A 17,623-nucleotide genomic window follows, 5' to 3' on the forward strand; every position below is an offset into this window, starting at 1 on the left:
GCTTTCCTTGCCATGGCGCCCCAATCACGCGAGCGCTGCGGGTGGCGAGTGGGAGTGGGTCTGCGCCGTGGTGCTTGGGGCGCGGGTGGCGGATTTTTCGCTTGCGCACGTCAGGATTTGAGTTAACAGGTATAAAGCGGCTTTGAAAATGTTACTACTTGCCATTTTTCCATATAGAAAAATCCCGGTTCCGTGGTGTCCGAGACCTTTGAATTCTGCCACTGTGAATTGCCATTTGTTTGGACAAGGGCAAAGCAGAGAAATATGCTTACGAATGGCTGAACCCGATTGTGCCAAATTTTCAAGTTATGATGGCACGAAAATGTTATTTTTAGGTGTCTTTTCCTGAATTAACCTCTGTGACATCATAATACTGTGAAATATTGGCTCTCTGTGCACTAAGATTGATTGAAACTATGCACCAAGTTTTGAGCACTCAAATTTAAAGTGCACATCCTGTGATGTTGTTGCAGCGATATTGCTGATACACCAGACATGTGCAGCATGGCGTATGCATTTTGCAGTGTGGATGCTGGGCCATAGCTGCCTTAAAGAGATATTGAGCTCCACCTATTGTGTCTCGTACCCAAGCTTGGATGATCAGTCTAATACTGTAAACAGTTTTGCCTATCTGGTCTGCAAGCGAGATAAAATTTAGATAAAAAGGAGTTAATAAAATCTCATGGATGAAATCAATTTTTGGGTGCAATAGTTGCTACTCGCTGAATGTTTGACATTTCATTGCCCAGGGACAAGCAAAATTTTCATTTCTGCATATATGTAGCACATGCCAATAAGTCATTTGGCCCATCCATTCTGACTGTGCATGGCCAGATATATACAAATTCATAGAATTTGTCTGAATTTGCTAAGAAATAATTGTGAAGCATGTAGATGTTGATAAGTGTTACTTGTGTGCATCTGACTAGTTTTTAAGGTATGTTTTGTGATAGGCTGTACCTTCTACTTGGTCCCTCTAAAATATACATATGTATATATATATATATATATATATATATATATATATATAGTTAGATAGATAGATAGATAGATAGACACCTTGGTCACTAGTTTAATTAATGACAGCATTGCTGGAAAGCACCTTGATGCACAGATGTGCCCCTGAAAAACATGTCCCTAATTCTTTCTTTTTATATTTTATGCATCTATGTTTGGTCTGCTACATGTTACTGATATGCTAATTATTGTATGCCCGTAAATGGCAGCTATGGCATGCATGCAAGATTAGAAATTTATGCATAATGAACTCTGTTTACCCAAAATCTGAATTTTCACTTTATTGACACAAATTATTTCATATTTTGCTGTTAAACCCACAAAACACAACAACACATGCAATACATCTGTTCCCAATACAATGCACATGTACAATACCATGCATACACAATCAGGTCTGCTGGAGAAGGAGAAGTGTACATGTATTTCAGATGCACCATTGTTAAGTACTTACTTACCTTGTCCTACTGATTTGCTTAGACTGCATTTTAAAGGTTATGTACTTGATTGCATTGTTTGAAAAACAATGACCCTATTTGCAGCTGGAGACAACATGGGTGATAACATAATACTGCAGCTGGAGGCAGCTGCTAAAGTGTTTTTGGTAAGTGTATGTGACAAACCTTAGTGATATATTCCTCCCCCAAATTTTCTAGTTCTTAGGCCTATATGAATGCTGGTTACTCATTGAATGCTTGTGTTTTCCAGTTGAATGTTTACTGCACTTGCTTTCATCACATTTATGTATGACTTGCAACCAAGGAAATATTTCCCCAAAGATCATTTTACAGCTTATAAAGAGCTGTAAGTCATAATGATAGCTGAGGCTGAATGTTTATAATATTAGCCCATGTAGATTGCAGTAGCTTTGGCTCTGACTGATGTGATTTCTGTTCTCAGTCACCACCCACATGTGTCTCAGCAGAAGAGAGACATCAGGCAGAGCTGTTTTTCTTAGAGTTCCGCAAAACTCCAAGTCCATTTGCATTGTGCCGCACCATACTAGGTGAGTTCCTGCTTGAATGAAAGGTCAACAGATGATTGATGTTTGTTGGTGCCAATTTGCTGTCATTGCCTCATGGTGGTATGTTTTACCATAAGATATGTTTGTGCTTTGCACATTATTGATGTCATGAATGGGATTTATATAGTTGTATATGCACATAGGAAACAGGGGGGGGGGGGCAGTCAGGTTCATATGGGTGTGACGGTGGCTATTTGAATGCAACAACAGTGCAACTGCTGTGACATCATTGAGGATGCAGCAAGATCACTGAACAGCATGCAAGGAGATGGCGGTGGTGTCACAAACTGTTGGTTTGATTGAGTCGGTTGGGGTCTCAAACTATTCCAAGCCCCTTTCTCTATACATTGGATCTTTAAAACCAACCAATATTTACAAATGCCATTCTGTGACTGTTATCAGTTGTGATTGCTGATCTATAACTAGACCTACATCCTTCATATGGGGTTTCATGTTGATGCCTCAACTCACTGTCCTTTTTGCAGATGCATTCCAGCTTATTGGAACCTGTGGTTTACAATTTTGTGACATGTGCTAAAATGGAATTTAACATAATTTCTTGAAATGCAGCCTCTGCATAACCCAGAGGTGCTTCCAACATTGGTTATGGGGGAGGGAAGGAGGGCAGCAGTCTAGGCAATTTACAGGTTATTTAAGGTAAAAAGCCAAGCAATCATATTGGGGCTGTTGTGCTCCAGCAGTCAGTTTGAGCTCCCAAACAACAGCATCGGTGTGGGTCGGTCAGAAATCTCTGGAGGGGGGGGGGGGGGAGAAGTCAATCGGACCACCCTGATACGTGGGTTCGGGCCACAAGGGCTGCAAGAGGAATTCACAGTGTGGAAAAGGCATTAAGGATGACAACATGTGCAGAAAGCAAAGATAGGTAGTAGTTTCGCTATTACCACGAAGTAAAGAGCATGTTCCACTTTCATGGCAAACCGTGAAAGACACACACATGCTGGTGATTGCCCCCCACCTCTGTCGACGCTTAGGGCTGGTGAACTAGGCAAAGGTTTTGCAGTATTGGGACATGGGCGAACACAAATTGAAGAAAACCTCAACATTAGCTCGGAGCTTTAATTGATTCAGTTATGTTTGAGAATGTTTGAAGCTCTGCACGCAATGCCATGCCCTGCTTTCTGCACCCACTGATCGCGCTGTTGCCTTGTTTGCAGAGACATGTCAGGACTCGTACGTGCAGTTCGAAGCAGCCAACCTGCTGAAGGACGGGCTGCTGCGGGAGTGGAAGCAGCTGCCAGCTGAGGCCATCACAGAGCTGAAAAACTACCTGCTGAACTACCTAGTCGCGCACACAGGCGCGCCCGGCTTTCTCCGCGAACGGCTCGTACAGGTGATGTCTCACGGGCGAATGGTGGCGCGGTTGCGGGCCTTCGTTGCCAACAACCGGCAAAACGGCATCATTATTTTGTTTAATTCATGCTGTTTCCATGGTTTGTAGCTGCCTGTGAGCTGTGCTGGGCCGCCTGCGGGCTGTACTGGGCCACCTGCTCCTGCGTGTAGCCGCCTGCGGGCTGTACTGGGCCGCCTGCTTCTGCGTGGCTGTTGTGACTGGCTGACGGCGGTCGTCCCACCCTCTGACTGGCTGGCGGTCGGCAGACGGTGGCGATCCTGGTGAAGCGCCGCAGCGTCGAGGACGGAGGCGCCCAGCGCTCGGAGCTGCTGGCCAACCTCGAACAGCTCATCCGGTCGTCCGATATCAACATGGTGCGTGGGGTGGCTCCTCAAGTTACCGGGGCTCTCTCAGTGAGGCGTCAGCCCATCTGGGTCGCCAGGGTGCCCCCAGGCGCTGATGTAGCAGACATGTTATGGTTTTGTAGTTGTAGGAGCTGCAATAAGTGTGCGGTTATAACCAAAAGTTGCCCTCATTTCAACAATCAGCATTCATTGATGGATGATTATCATATTTGATGGCATTCATGTATGCGCGATGGGCTCCGAAACCTCGTCAATGTTCAGTTTTTCCGGAGTGAGATATGTATTTTGTCAATGGTGCAGCCTATTGTTTTTTTTTTGCTTGTCTCACGTGACGAAGGGCTCGACCACCTCCAAGAACTTAAAAAAAGAGCCATGTCTTGTTCAAGACGACTATTTTTTGCCAGCAGTGCCAGCTTGAATATGTTTCTGTTGCACGTAAGCCATTTTTAGCAAGATTTTAGTCACTGTGGATTTTGTTTTGACAAACAATGGTAACCTTGTTATGCATCAGCGTGCGTACGAAAATCTTGGAGCCCTGGGGGTGAAATGTGCCTCTCTCTCTTTATGGGCAGATTGTGAGATATGGCTCAGTTTTTGCCAAGAATGGCCAAATTAGGCACGTTTCCTATAGTGACTGACTCTGGTCATTGGGCCTTATGGATGGGAGTTTGTTGCCCCGTAGCGTCAGACGTTTGACCCAGCGCTCCAGAGCAGGCGTCATCCCACCGCGGCCATGCTGGAAATGGCCGTCTTCGCTGCCTGACTGTGCCAACTCCGTGCTTTGCAGCAACTGCTGGGCTGCAGCCTGATCGCAGCCCTGCTGCAGGAGCACGCCAACACACTCAAGTCCGCCGACGTGCTGCTCACCTGGGAGCAGCACTTCACGGCCAAGAAACAGTTCGAGGTACGCCTGAGACGGCCGGAGGCGGCGCGCCCGGTCATGGGACATTTTATTTTATTTTCGGCGCAAGTGTGGCTATTTTTGGAGCAGTAATTGTTTACCTTTGACCTGATTGTTATGTGATTGGGAAGTGGCAGGGAAAGGATGAAGAAGAGCTGCTGCCTGTCCCCAACTTTGGGTCGTTTACGACTATGAGTTCGGTGTATATGTGTGAGTGTGTGTGTGGTGTAAGATGGAGTGGCACAACCAGAAAAGATGAAAAGCCGTAACATTGCCACGCCTCCGTGTTCTAAATCTTCGCCGATCATCTTCTTTGACAAAAAATTCATGCGGACTCAAACTCTCATTTGGGATGTCTCCCTCTTTTTGATCACGTTGCAGATATATTTTGGCATGTTTGTCCCAGCCTGACGATGATAGCAATTTCTGCGCATGCCTCGTAATGTTTCTGACAATTCAGCTGCGAACATCCCGACGTTGGCTTGGGCGGAGTGCTTTACCCACCCCTTATGGGGCATCCTCAATTCCATTTCCCGGTCTTTCTTCGTTTTGCCACTCGCATTACTCCAATTCCCCTCCCGTGCCGGCTTGACCTGCCAGGGCCGGACCTATTCCCAATCACCTTACACCAGCTTCGTGTCCGAGCGACCGACCGATCCGCGGACTGGGGTTGTCTGGACGTCTGGGACGCCAGCCCTTGTCCAACAGGTGTCCGACCTGAAGCGGGTATTCGAGTTCTGCCTGAGCACGCTGGTGGAGGCGGAGAAGCTGCCGGCGCTCAACACGCCGCAGCAGGTGACGCTGGTTGACCGCCTGCTGCGCATCACCGAGAGCATCCTCTCCTGGAGCTTCACCAACTTCAACATCAATATCCTTTCGGCGCTGGCGTGGTGCGGTGGTAAATGGCCACGATGTTTCGGAGGGTGCCCAAATGGCCGGAGCAGTTCTGCCGACGAAGGCCGCGTGGGTAAAAAGCGTCACCTGAACGGTAGCCAGCTGCAGAATGCAGTTATGTGCCACAGACGCATAATTACGCGATGATGTGCGTGCGCAGACACCTACGTTGGGCCTAGGATCCGGTGTGAAGCTCCGCGCCTGGTCGTTGGTTTTCCTTGACGTGCTGCTCACAGTCTCAGCGTCTGATCGCCGTGTTCGAGTCGGAGCAGAACCCGTCGCTGCGGCCCGGCATCCAGTGGCGCGATCTCATGCTCAACCCGGACGTGGTCAGCCTCTTCTTCAAGGTGAGTACCGCGGGCTGGAGCTCGGGCGGCGGCGGCGCACCAGTGCCCGGAAGCTCTGCCCAGAGCTGCCCGGGAGGGGGGGGGGGGAAGGGGAAGGGATGGGGGCTGCTATTCCCACCCGGCGCTGAGCGAGGGTCTGATGGCAGAGCGTTGCGTCGCGTTGGTGCTCGGCTTGGCCCGCGGTCGTCCGTACCATGGGTTGGCCGCTGGAGGCCGGTGGCTGGCCGGTAGCTGGCCGCCGGCTGGCCGATGTCGTGCTGTTGATCAGCTGGACACGGGCTTGTCTGTATCGGTGCTGACTGTCGCAGGCCATGAGGACATAGCGCTTTACCACGAGCGTTTAATGGATCGCGTAGTTTCGCGTGCTCTAGATACGCCCCCTGGACACGGGTGGTTGTTGCGGGCAGTGGCCGTCCCTGGCAGCTCAGTCGGTAGGAGGTGGACACCTGACCACTAATGCGGCAAGCCCTGTGGGGCTGCCTCCCGGAAACTGCGATCGATTGTGTGGCTTGTCGGAGGCGGTAAGCTGGCAGCAGGTCATGAGATGGCTAGGCCGGGGCGGGGCAGCCGTGTCGTGACATTGTATGGCACGATAGAAGCATTACCGCCAAAATGACCCACTGCACCGGAATTGCTGTAGCTGGGGTCAGGGTCTTCGTAACGAGCTATACTCGTCAAGGACTCTGATCCCCAAAGGACTCCTATCTCTGCCAGATATTAGGTCAAGTTTATAAAAAAAAACAATTGTTATGAGTTCGGAAGCCTTGGCCTGAAAAGGACTACGAAACGGGCGTGGTTTGTCATTACAAACACACGCACAATTAATTGCGTAAGCATTGTTACTGCGTTGTGGATACACAGCTGCATGCTCGTTGCGGCGACCCGCCTCGCTCTCGGCTGTGGAGCTCCGCCTGTCGCCAGATGTACTGGAAAGTGCACCAGGAGGACCAGCTAGCGCACACCTGCATCAACTGTCTGAACCAGTTGGCGTCTCTGAACGGCACTGTCATCGGCGCCAAGGACCCCCGCGTCAGCTACGCCTCTCACTTCGCGCAGAACCTGCTCAACATCCTCGCATAGTGAGTGTCCGCCCAGCAGGCGTGGTGCTCCAAACCCCATACCCCACGTGATTATTTTTCGTTTGTGTTCACGTTCCGCTGACTGGTGTCCCAGTGCTCCTTTTGTGTGTGGTTCGTGCTTCTTAATTGTCCAAAGCGCCTCTTCATCGGCGGCGAGCAGACGGTCGGTGGTAGATCTAGGCTTACATACATGTAGTGTTTACCGGCTGAATAATAAATGTAAAGCCTTTGAGTAAGCCTTATGTTTAGGAGAGGGAGTGCCTTGTACCACATGATGATGTTCAGAAGTGCAAGTGCACGCAAGCTTCGTGGAGTCTTGATATCATTCCTCGCAAACTGCATCCACACGCAGAAATGCGTTTCTGGTATGCGTCAGTAGCGGCCGGCGGACCGGCAGGCCACCACGTGTGCCTAACAGCGAGACTGTTCCACCGGCGGTCTGTGTAGTGCCGCCGCCGCCGCCCCCACCCGCCTGACCGCGCGCCGCCGCTGCCGCAGCGAGCAGCTGCCGAGCACGCAGAGTCTGGGCGTGGCCGGCATCGTGCTGCGCTTCGTGCTCTTCTTCCCGACGCCGATCCTGGTACACCTGCCGGCGGAGCTGGTAGACAGCCTGCTGCTCGAGCTGACGCGCGCCACCTGCCGCTTTGCGCGCGCCGCCGCCACGCAGGAGGAGGTACGGTCGCGCGGCGTCGCTCGTCCCGCCTCCGAGCCGTGAACGTGCCGGTCGTGTCGTCCGCGCCAGCCGCTGTCAGCGCTGGGGAATAGTGGCATCGCCACCCCGGCTGTAGCCACTTGCGTCACGATGCTGGTCTGGGAATGGCATCGCTGTGCCCGGTGGGCTCTGGATGCGGACGTCCGATTCCGCTGCGTTCAGACGTGCTTCGCCGCGTGGCCGCGCGCCCCACCGCCCGCCCCGCCGGCAGCTGCACGTGGACGACCAGATGTACCGCGAGGCGTTCGGCAAGCTGCTGGAGGCCTGGATGATGCTGCTGCAGGAGGGCGACAGCTTCCCCTCCGGCATGTATCAGCTGTCGGCCACGCAGATCTTCGAGACGTACCTGCAAGTGCACCTGGGATCCCCGGACGGCTCGCGCGGCCTGGTCAGTCCGCCGGACGTTCAGACCGGCACAGATGGGCGTTGTCCAGTGCGGAGGGCTGTTGGCACTTGTGGTTAATGTGCGCTGGAGATTCCGAATTTTACATTTGAACAAAATGAGCTGTTTAAAGCAAAAAGTACTTTCGGAATGCGGGAAATGCACGCCAAGCATGCAAACTGACTATCTGCGGCCTTCGTTATCTTGCCTCTTTCACAACCGGTGTTCCGCTGCATGAGATTCCCGTTTTTGATTCATGTTCCCGGACTTTGTGACGCTGGAACCATGTGTGGCCCGTAGAAGACAGCCGTGCAGCAGGTACCTCTATACGTTGTTTTACGAAAATGTTGCATACATTTTTGACTGCCGAGTGTTTCGCACTCAGAGCTGCACGGATCTAACTTCTAAACGTCTAAACTCGAGGCGCACGCACGGCTCTTCAACTCGTGAGCGTCTGAGCTCTAAGCCAGCCCATTCCGCGTTTGTGTGAGTATCTGTAGCACGACCGAAGGTGCGGTCCGTGTCGCCTCCGGCACCATGCGTCGGTCGGCGCCTGCCCGCGCCGTCCGGCTCGCGACGCTCACCTGACGCCCGCCGCTCGGCCACAGACGTCCGACACCAGCGACGACGTGGAGGAGTCGGAGGAGAGCGACCGCGTGGCGTACCGGGACCAGCTGGCCGCCATCGGCGCCTTCGGCCGCAAGGTGAGCCGATGCCGTGCACCGGCGGGCCCATGTGGGACCTGCTCTGGTCGGGCAAAGGGCAGCGGATGTCGCACCAGACAGGTTGAGACCAGTCCCGAAACATGAGTCGCCGTCGACCAGGCGACTACGAAGCTGCTCAACGGTGGCTTTACCTCCGAGCCGGTTTGCAGCTGTAAACAGGTTTGAATTGGCTGTGACAAAACATGCACTTTTTCCGACGCGATCGGTAGTCCTAGCTGACTTGGTTGGTCTTGCGCGACTCACGCTCACCCGCGTTTAGGACGACAGGAGATATTCTAGTGTTCTGGATGTGCGAGAGTCGGGTTACCGTGTCGGGCCATGTGCCGCCCACCTGAGCCGTTGGTCGGTCCAGGGTGCGGGTGGGTGCTGACCCCCGGCCATGTGCCACCCACCTGAGCCGGTGGTCGGTCCAGTGTGCGGGTGGGCGCTGACCCCCGGCCATGTGCCGCCCACCTGAGCCGGTGGTCGGTCTAGTGTGCGGGCGGGTGCCGACCCCCGGCCATGTGCCACCCACCTGAGCCGGCGGTCGGTCCAGTGTGCGGGCGGGCGCTGACACCCGACCGCGCCGTCAGATCCCGGAGCGCTCCGTGCCTCTGGTGACCCGGCTGCTGGAGGCCCAGACGGAGCGCCTGCAGCGCCACCTGCAGCAGGTGTACCAGCAGGCGGCCCCGCCCGCCGACCGCCAGCAGCTGATCGCCCTGCACGAGGACATCCACTGGACGCTGATGATCGCAGGTCAGAGCCGCCGCCGGCGGCCGGCCGGCTTGGGGTCACCGACAACTGGGGCATGGTGCACAGCCCTACTCCACTCGTCAGTTGTCGGGTGTGAGCCACCACTGGCTTTGCGAAGCACTCGTCGCACTCTCCCGTCCCAAGGTTCATGATTCAGTCAGGTTACAGCGTAGACTGGGGCTGCCCGGCGGCGGTGTGTCGCCTCCCGGCTGACGGCGCCGGCCGCGGCGAGCTGACGCCGCCGTCGCCTCGCCGCCAGGTCACGTGCTGGCACTGGACCTGCGCAGCGAGACGTCGCTCATCTCGCCACGGCTGAACCAGTTCTCGGTCAGCTTCCTGAGCCCGGCCGACCGGCCGCAGGACCCGGCCGTGGTGGCCGCCAGTGCCGCCGCGCTGCGGCTGGCCGGCACCGACCCCGCTCGGACGCCCGAGCTGCCCGACAAGGTGGACCCCATCGTCAGGTGAGGGACTGCCCGACATGGTGGACCCCATCATCAGGTGAGGGACTGCCCGACAAGGAGGACCCCATCGTCATGGGAGGGACTGCCGATAGTGTGGCCCTTCGTCAGGTAAGACACCGCCCGACAGTGTGAATCCCTTTATCAGGGGAGGGACTGCCCGACCGTGTGGACCCCTTCGTCAGGTAAGACACCGCCCGACAGGGTGGACTTCTTCGTCGGGTGAGAGATTACGGACAGTGTGGACCCCTTCGTGAGGGGAGGGAGGGCTACCTGACGCCATGGTCGAGTGAGGCATGTTCGTCCGGGGTTCCCGACGGGCTGGGTCCGCCGGGAAGTGCGGAACATGGCAGTGCTTCGGCGGAATGACCTCGCCGCGACATGTGCGCGGGTCCGGTCACCTGCTGCCGTGCGGAACGGACAAAAAAGTTGACCGCCGTTTGTGGGAAGATGTGCCTGGGTGGTTAAGGGCGGATGGACGGATGGACGGTGTCAATTGGTGATAGATGTGGTTATCGTCACTGTCAGGTATGTGTGTGAATGCCTTATGAGGAAAACATGCGATTCGCGTTCGCGGTGAGAACGTAGGGAAAACGATGCACTTTTGAACTGGGTGACCGGAACATACCAAATCTTAGCACAAAATGTTTGGAGTTGCCAATGCGGTTCATCGGACCCATATGATTGGACGCCGGCAGTTCCCCTAACCTGGAACACTTATCGCACCCCAATCACCATCGCAGTGCGGCCCGCAGTTTTGAGTCTTGGGTGGTGCAAAATGACCCTTTCAGAATGGTTATTCGCACATGTGTTTTTCACATGATCTCATATCACATTAGATGACGCGTGATAATCCCCCGTCATGTGGCTGGCGAGCGTGCGACACCTCCCCGAACGCCCGTCCTCCCCTGCGGGCAGGCTGGTGGCGTGCGGGGTGCGCATCCTGAAGATCCTGCAGACGGCGGCGCAGTCGAATCTCAGTGACGTCATCAGTCCCGAGGTGACCTGCACCACGCTCTGGTTCATGCAGCGCGTCACGCTCACCTACCTGATGCCCAACGAGAACTACTACAACCTGGTGCGTGTCGCCGCCGACTGGCCGCGCCTGGCACAAGCAGGGACGGGTGTGCTCGGCCGGCCGGGAACGTGGGATGGAGTGGTCCTTAGGCGATCCGGCGAAAGGTGATTCAATGAGGCGGCATGCAACGTGCGGTGGCTCTGTCCAGCAGCCGCTAAAAAGTCCTAGTTTGATTTATCCATCTGTTCGAAGGCGCATGGCTGGGCTCGCACTCCGGGCGGGAATGCTGTTGTACGTGCATTATGTGCTAGTAAATGTTTTCATACATTCCGTTCCTGATTTTCAGCTGTCCGCTAGCCTTCTCAGCGCTTTTGGTACAGACAGCGAGTCCAGTCTCTGGATCGTCGGCTTTTTGCTGTCGGCGGTGCGGCAGATGCTCACCACCATGGCCTCGGAGCCGGACGTGGTTTCAGAGACCGTACAGCTCCTGGATACGCTCTGCGAGTCGAAGGAAAGGTGAGATGATGCATTGGGAGGGTCAACGGTCTTCATCCAGAACGCACGTGGGCGTATGTATATTGCTCTAGCTGCTGGATGATGCCGTGAGCTATGTGCTGCTATGAGCTGCGGCTTCGCGTGAGCGTTCGGTAATGCTAAACGGTTGGCAGCGGCGGGATTCGAACCCACGCCCCGGAGGAGACTGGTGCCTTAAACCAGCGCCTTAGACCGCTCTGCCACGCTACCATCAGGTTGTTGTGGCGCGGCGCGCCTATCGCTATGTCGTATCTGTTGCCTCGCCAGCTGTTTCTGCCGTGAGTGGCGTCAGTCGCCGTTAAGTCGTCTGTTCATGTAGTCGGTAGCTCATGTGTCGTGACCTTCACCTGCTAATGGTTTAGATGTACCAGCTGCCTTGAGCAGCCCTGCTGAAGGCGACGGGTGGTGGCCCGCTGTAACCTGCAGCGATGCCGCGTCACTGGGGTTAGACCGGTGATTCAGTGTAGCTGCCAGCTGTAGCGTTCGTTAGAGGGATGAAGTAGCGCGTCAGCGTGACCTCTCGTGGCAGTGACGGGACCGGTAGGTGGTCCAGTGTGAACAGCTGGGGCCTCTCGTCAGCCTGGTCTCTGGCGACCTGCAGCTGTTGTGTCCTGTTGCAGGGGTCGGGCGGTAATCCAGTGTGAGCAGCTGGGGCCTCTCGTCAGCCTGGTCTCGGGCGACCTGCAACTGCCGTCGGTGGCCCGCCGCGGCCTCCTCAAGGCGCTGGTGAGCGTCGCCTCGACGGCGCCCGAGCCGAGCGTCACGGCCGACTACCTGGCCAGGTGAGCCCTACGGTCGAGTGTTGAGGGGGTGAAGCCTCCAGCGAAGCGCCGGGAGGGTCAAGCCCGCAGTGGAGCGTCGCCGCCAGCTCTAAGCCCTGAGAATCATTATTGGCCATCATCGAATGTAATGAGTAGTGATGATTGATAGCGATTATGGTAAATGATTTGCTGAGAGACTACGGAAACTCAAGGACGGTGCACTTAAAACGGCGAAAGCTTTGGCAGCGGTGGGATTCGAACCCACGCCTCCGAAGAGACTGGTGCCTTAAACCAGCGCCTTAGACCGCTCGGCCACGCTACCATTGAGCGGCGCGCTCGATGCCTGCTGAACGGTGTGCTTCCCTCCCCCCTCCCACGCTAACTTTCAAGACGTGCTTAGGCTGGTGATGTCATTATCAGAAGAGATTGAACATCCTTAGTCTATCAACACGTTAAGGTCGCGAGACCATGGCAGGCCCACGTTATTGCCTCCATGCGTCCTGGACCCACGGGCCACGCCGTTCGCGCTCAGAGCTGTTCCGGCCAGCGGTACGCTATACGGCGGCTTTCTGAGCACGAACCCGTCATTTGACCGCGCCGAACGGCTGCTGTTAAACGTCGCCGTGCGCGCTGAGTGCGTGCAGCAAGGGCACGCGATACACGCTCGTCGTATGTGAATCTCACCACGTAGTGTTGCGCTCTGTCGTGCGCCATCCGTCGGCACCGCCTGCCAGTGACTGCCGTCTGACGCCGCCCCGTCCGCCGCAGGCTGCTGGCGCCGCTGCGCGCCTCGTTCGTGGCCGTGATGACGGCGCCCGACTTCCGCAGCCTGTACCACGAGGACGTGGTGCGGCTCAAAGTACTCGGTCTGGTCGAGGCGTTCATCGGTGAGTGCCGTCCGGCCCGACGGCGGCCTGACGCCGCGGGGAGGTGGTAGTTGCGGGCTCGCTCCGCTGGTGGATGATGGGGGGGGGGGGGGGGGGGGCGGAGTGGTGCAGCAACAAATGGGTTAACCACAGTGGGCTGACATGTTGCTTGTGTTCCAAGTTGTCCATTGCTGTGATCGTGTTGTGCACGCATTACCGTATTTGATATGAGTTTAGCGCCGGGCTGCCCAGTTGTTGGCAGGGTTGCAGGTTGTCGCGCCAAAGTTTGCCGCCGTTATGCCGTAGACCATGGCCAGAATCCGCTGAGGTAATTCATGATATTTCACCAGCGCAACGAGCGGAACAGGATCACTGACCTCATAGCCGCTGCCCACTTCTCCGTGTAACCTCCCGCTGTGGCCGTGCGTTTCAGGCGTGTCGCAGGGAGCACAAGTACAAAACTCACAGCACGTGTTCCCCGTGCTGTCGGAGACGCTGTCAGACACACTTCAGCTGATGGACATCTACAAAAACTACCGCCAGATATTCGAGCTGATCATGCAGCTATACGCCGAGACGGCCAAGCGCATGCTGTGCTTCTTGAAAGCGGTGCGTCATACCTCGCCGATGTGGCGCCGCGATAGGTTTCTGCAGACCACATAGTCACAGTCAGTCGCCGCATGGTCTGCAGTTTGGAATTACTAAGAGGAATGTGCACTGTTGGGCTCCACTCAACTGCAAGTGTATTTTGCTGGCGTATGATTTCTTGGGCACTTTGTATTTAATATTGGTGTCAGATTGTTTTGTGTTTGCCGGCGATGTCCTGCCGGTCGCAATGTTGACCCGACTGTTGTGCTGCAGACGGAGAGCCGCAGCATCTACGACTGTTGTGCTGCAGACGGAGAGCCGCAGCTTCTACGACTGTTGTTGTGCTGCAGACGGAGAGCCGGTGCTTCTACGACTGGTGTTGTGCTGCAGACGGAGAGCCGCAGCTTCTACGACTGTTGCTGTGCCGCAGACGGAGAGCCGCAGCTTCTACGACTGTTGTTGTGCCGCAGACGGAGAGCCGCAGCTTCTACGACTGTTGTTGTGCCGCAGACGGAGAGCCGCAGCTTCTACGACTGTTGTGCCGCAGACGGAGAGCCGCAGCTTCTACGACTGTTGTGCCGCAGACGGAGAGCCGCAGCTTCTACGACTGTTGTTGTGCCGCAGACGGAGAGCCGCAGCTTCTACGACTGTTGTTGCGCCGCAGACGGAGAGCCGCAGCTTCTACGACTGTTGTTGTGCCGCAGACGGAGAGCCGCAGCTTCTACGACTGTTGTCTCAAGATGATCGCCACGTACGCGCGGCACCAGAGTAACCTGCGCGTTTCCGTGGGCGACTCGTCCGCCGAGGAGGACAGCTTCTCCGACCTGCTGCTGCTCATGGAGCTCCTCACCAACATGCTGACGAAGGACATCATCGACCTCGGCGGGCATGACGGTGCGTCAGCTGACTGGCACGTGCCGATGGCCGCTGGTAACGAGCCGGGTCGCCGGTGGTGGCCTGGCTCTTACTGTGCTGCTGTCCGTGGAAGGGTGATCAAATGGCGTATGTTTCTCATTCATGTAATGCCAATTATGGCTTCACTAGCAAAGGCCAAAGGCTAACGCAAAGACATTACGCTCAACTAATTGGCGTCAATGACGCCGACGGCATGAGCAGTTCGCACCCGTGCCGAGAGGCGGCGGTAATCTCCGCCCGAAGCTAACTCGGGTGGCCGCCGACAGGTGGCAGCGACGGCGAGGACGTGGCCGCCGCCGACGTGTGTCTGTACGGCCTGAACACGATCATGCCGCTGATGAGCGCCGAGCTGCTGCGCTTCCCGGCGCTCTGCCTGCGCTACTTCAAGCTCATCACCTTCCTCTGCGAGATCACGCCCGTCCGGGTACGGCCCTGCGGCGGCACAGTGCGGGCTCGACGACACGCACGGCGGGGGTCGGGGGCTGAGGAGGCGGTGTGGGGTGGAGTTCAGTTGCCGGCGGTTCGGGACCTTGGACTTTCTCCAACACGCGGACCCCCTCTAGATTGTGGTTTTCTTCATTCCGTTATAAATTCGGTTGTTTCTCCATCGCTGTGAGCACAAGCCGTGCTATCGCTGATGTTTTGACTAGCACACCCAAAAGGTGGCAGATTCCGTTTTGATTGGGAGGCCGCCTACCGCACATCATCGCAAGTTCTGTCGGTGCCTGCCCCAGATCCTGGACCTGCCGGAGAGCTTGCTGGACAACATGCTGAGCTCTGTGCGGCTGGGGCTGACCGAGTACGGACCGGAGGCGAGCGCGCTGGCGCTGGACTTCCTGCACCAGCTGACCAGTCACGTGGTGCTGAACCACCTGCCGGCCGAGCACCGCGTGCGGCAGGCGCTGCGGCCCTTCGTCAAGCACCTGCTCGACCTCATCCTCTCCAACGGCGTCAACTCGGAGGTGCTGCAGGGCTCCAGCGGCGCCGTGTTCGCGCTCATCTGCTGCTTCCAGGTGTGTGGGCCGCCTGGCCACACACCGCCTGTGGGCCGCCTGTGCGGCCGGCGCGGTGGGTGGGGAACAAGGGCGCGGGGTGGTGTGCAGCAGCGTTGGTTCATTGGCGCACCTTGCAGATGATTGTTTTGCCAGAGATGGATGTATGGGACATTATAAGTCATCGTTCCGGACATTGATTTGTGAGTAGTATCTTCTGGGTGGGAAAAGGAAACCAGTAGCTCGCGTTGTGCGGCCTTTGGAATTAAGCTGCCGACCTTTGTCATGAACCCATCGACCTCTGCCATATGGCTCCGCCAGAGGTTAAGTCTCATATGCTGTGTTCACAGTGGTTTAATATTCGGCTAATTGGGCGGCAAGGGCGTCGATATTTTTCATACTATCGCACCGCGTCTCGGGATCCACTGCCTGTTGCTGCTCCGCTTGCTTATGACCGGCCAGTCAGCATTGAACCTGAACCGGGCGGCGGTCAGCTCAGCATCCAGGCGCCTCAAGCTTGGCACTCGATACTTAGCACTTGGCTTGGCCGGTCACGCCAGGTGTCGGCGTTTAGGGTCAGCGGTCAAGGGGTTAGCAGCTAACGAATTACGCATGCCAGAATTCTGGTAGTTCGAATTGCTATTGGTCTCCTGTTCATCCTTCTGAATGCATTTTGGAACGTGTATTCGCACCACCTGCGGGTGCGTGGTGGCGCGGCTGCGTGCCCAGCTGTACTGCGCGCCGGCGGGTGTCCGGTCTCGACCGACGCCAGCTCTCCGCCGCCGCAGGAGGAGTACCGGGAGCTGGCGATGGCGCTGATCCGGACCCAGGGGGACGGCGAGCGCGGCCAGCGGCTAGCCAAGGCTTTCACAGGCCTCACCAGCTCGGTCGACCGCTCGCTGGACCGCGTCAATCGGCTCAAGTTCCGCGACGCCTTCAAGGAGTTCCTGGTGGAGATCCGCGGCTTCATGATGGTCAAGTAGGCTGGCTGTGATACGGCCGGTCGGCCGGCCGCGTAGCAGTGCCTTGGCGGGCGGCGGGCGTGACGAGGCCGTGGCCGTGGACAGGGGCGGCGCGCGCGGCACCGGCCGCTGCCGTCGCGACCGAGCCGACCCGGTGTGTGTCCAGTGTGCGTGTATGTGCGCGTGTTTGTGTATTTATGCGCGGTCAGCTCAGGAGGCGGCGGGCGCCGTGAGTCCGGGCGCTCGAGGGACGCTACGCGGCGCCGTGCCCCGCGATCGCCGATGTCATGACGGCGGGTGGACTGGTGCACGCCGAGCCGCGGCGGGGTGGCGACTGGCGCCCCCGCCAGCGCGGGACACCACCGCGCGCGCGCGCGCGCCGCCCGGCGAGCCTGCGCCGCCGCGCCGCTCGCAAACCGCATCTCCGTCCTCGTCCGCCGCGAGTGGCACCCCCAGCGGCCTGTTTCCTTGTTCCGTTGTGTTGCGTTGCTCGATCTCTCGCTGCTTGCGCCGTGCGTGCGTGGCTGGGCTGCGTGGGCGCGCCTGCGCGGTAGCCGTCCGTGTCACCTCCGAGGACGCGCGGCGCGTCCGCAGCGACGCGGCCGCGGGACAGCGGCACGCCCGCCGGACGATCTCACCGGGAGAGCCGTTCTCAGCGAGCTTTGATGTTTTATCTCGATCCGCCGGCTCCGTAATGGCCTGGCGTGTGTCGAATGCAGGCCCAGACATAGCAGAGGTGCCCCACGGACTGGGCGTTTTCGGTTTGGTTGACGCTGACTACCGTAGCAAACCGATCAAAATGTGAGGGTCTGTTTTTACAGGTTCGAAGTGTTACATCGGTCCTCGGCTGCTAGTCCTGCGCATGGTATTCTACGCTCGTGTGTCGCCGGCGGTCGTCGTGTGGTGCAGTGTACAGACTCGTTGACGTTTACAAAGTCGTTTGATAAAATACTGTATTTAAAAAATGCAGTCTTGTTGCAACCAAGCATGACGACATCCT

At 56.7% G+C, this 17,623-nt stretch overlaps 1 protein-coding gene and 2 non-coding genes across 3 annotated transcripts; 1 reads left to right on the plus strand and 2 right to left on the minus strand.

Moving 5' to 3' along the window:
- The first annotated feature begins 50 nt into the window (after positions 1-50).
- On the plus strand, positions 51-17,582 carry LOC119100777 (exportin-4). Its single transcript, XM_037223916.1, has 23 exons — positions 51-129; positions 1,560-1,621; positions 1,918-2,023; positions 3,217-3,392; positions 3,659-3,766; positions 4,545-4,661; positions 5,367-5,526; positions 5,787-5,899; positions 6,821-6,978; positions 7,477-7,651; positions 7,902-8,078; positions 8,681-8,776; positions 9,370-9,532; positions 9,789-9,990; positions 10,906-11,065; positions 11,352-11,521; positions 12,160-12,321; positions 13,069-13,187; positions 13,600-13,775; positions 14,459-14,648; positions 14,936-15,093; positions 15,404-15,682; positions 16,450-17,582. The coding sequence occupies exons 2-23, from the start codon at positions 1,571-1,573 to the stop codon at positions 16,642-16,644; spliced, it is 3,411 nt and encodes a 1,136-aa protein (XP_037079811.1). The 5' UTR covers positions 51-129; positions 1,560-1,570; the 3' UTR covers positions 16,645-17,582.
- TRNAL-AAG (transfer RNA leucine (anticodon AAG)) lies at positions 11,668-11,749 on the minus strand. Its single transcript has one exon. It is a non-coding gene; the product is annotated as a tRNA-Leu (tRNA).
- TRNAL-AAG (transfer RNA leucine (anticodon AAG)) lies at positions 12,541-12,622 on the minus strand. Its single transcript has one exon. It is a non-coding gene; the product is annotated as a tRNA-Leu (tRNA).
- Positions 17,583-17,623: the final 41 nt, after the last annotated feature.

Source organism: Pollicipes pollicipes, unplaced genomic scaffold, assembly GCF_011947565.3.
Source record: "Pollicipes pollicipes isolate AB1234 unplaced genomic scaffold, Ppol_2.1 Scaffold_4881;HRSCAF=5763_pilon_pilon_pilon, whole genome shotgun sequence".
NCBI lineage: Eukaryota > Metazoa > Arthropoda > Thecostraca > Pollicipedomorpha > Pollicipedidae > Pollicipes > Pollicipes pollicipes.

Bases quoted from the DNA above. Each gene is read 5' to 3' on its own strand.
- LOC119100777 (XM_037223916.1), top strand. From the start codon at position 1,571: ATGGGTGATAACATAATACTGCAGCTGGAGGCAGCTGCTAAAGTGTTT. The intron at 1,622-1,917 runs GTAAGTGTATGT...TTCTGTTCTCAG, and splicing joins CAGCTGCTAAAGTGTTTTTG to TCACCACCCACATGTGTCTC. The intron at 12,322-13,068 runs GTGAGCCCTACG...CGTCCGCCGCAG, and splicing joins ACGGCCGACTACCTGGCCAG to GCTGCTGGCGCCGCTGCGCG.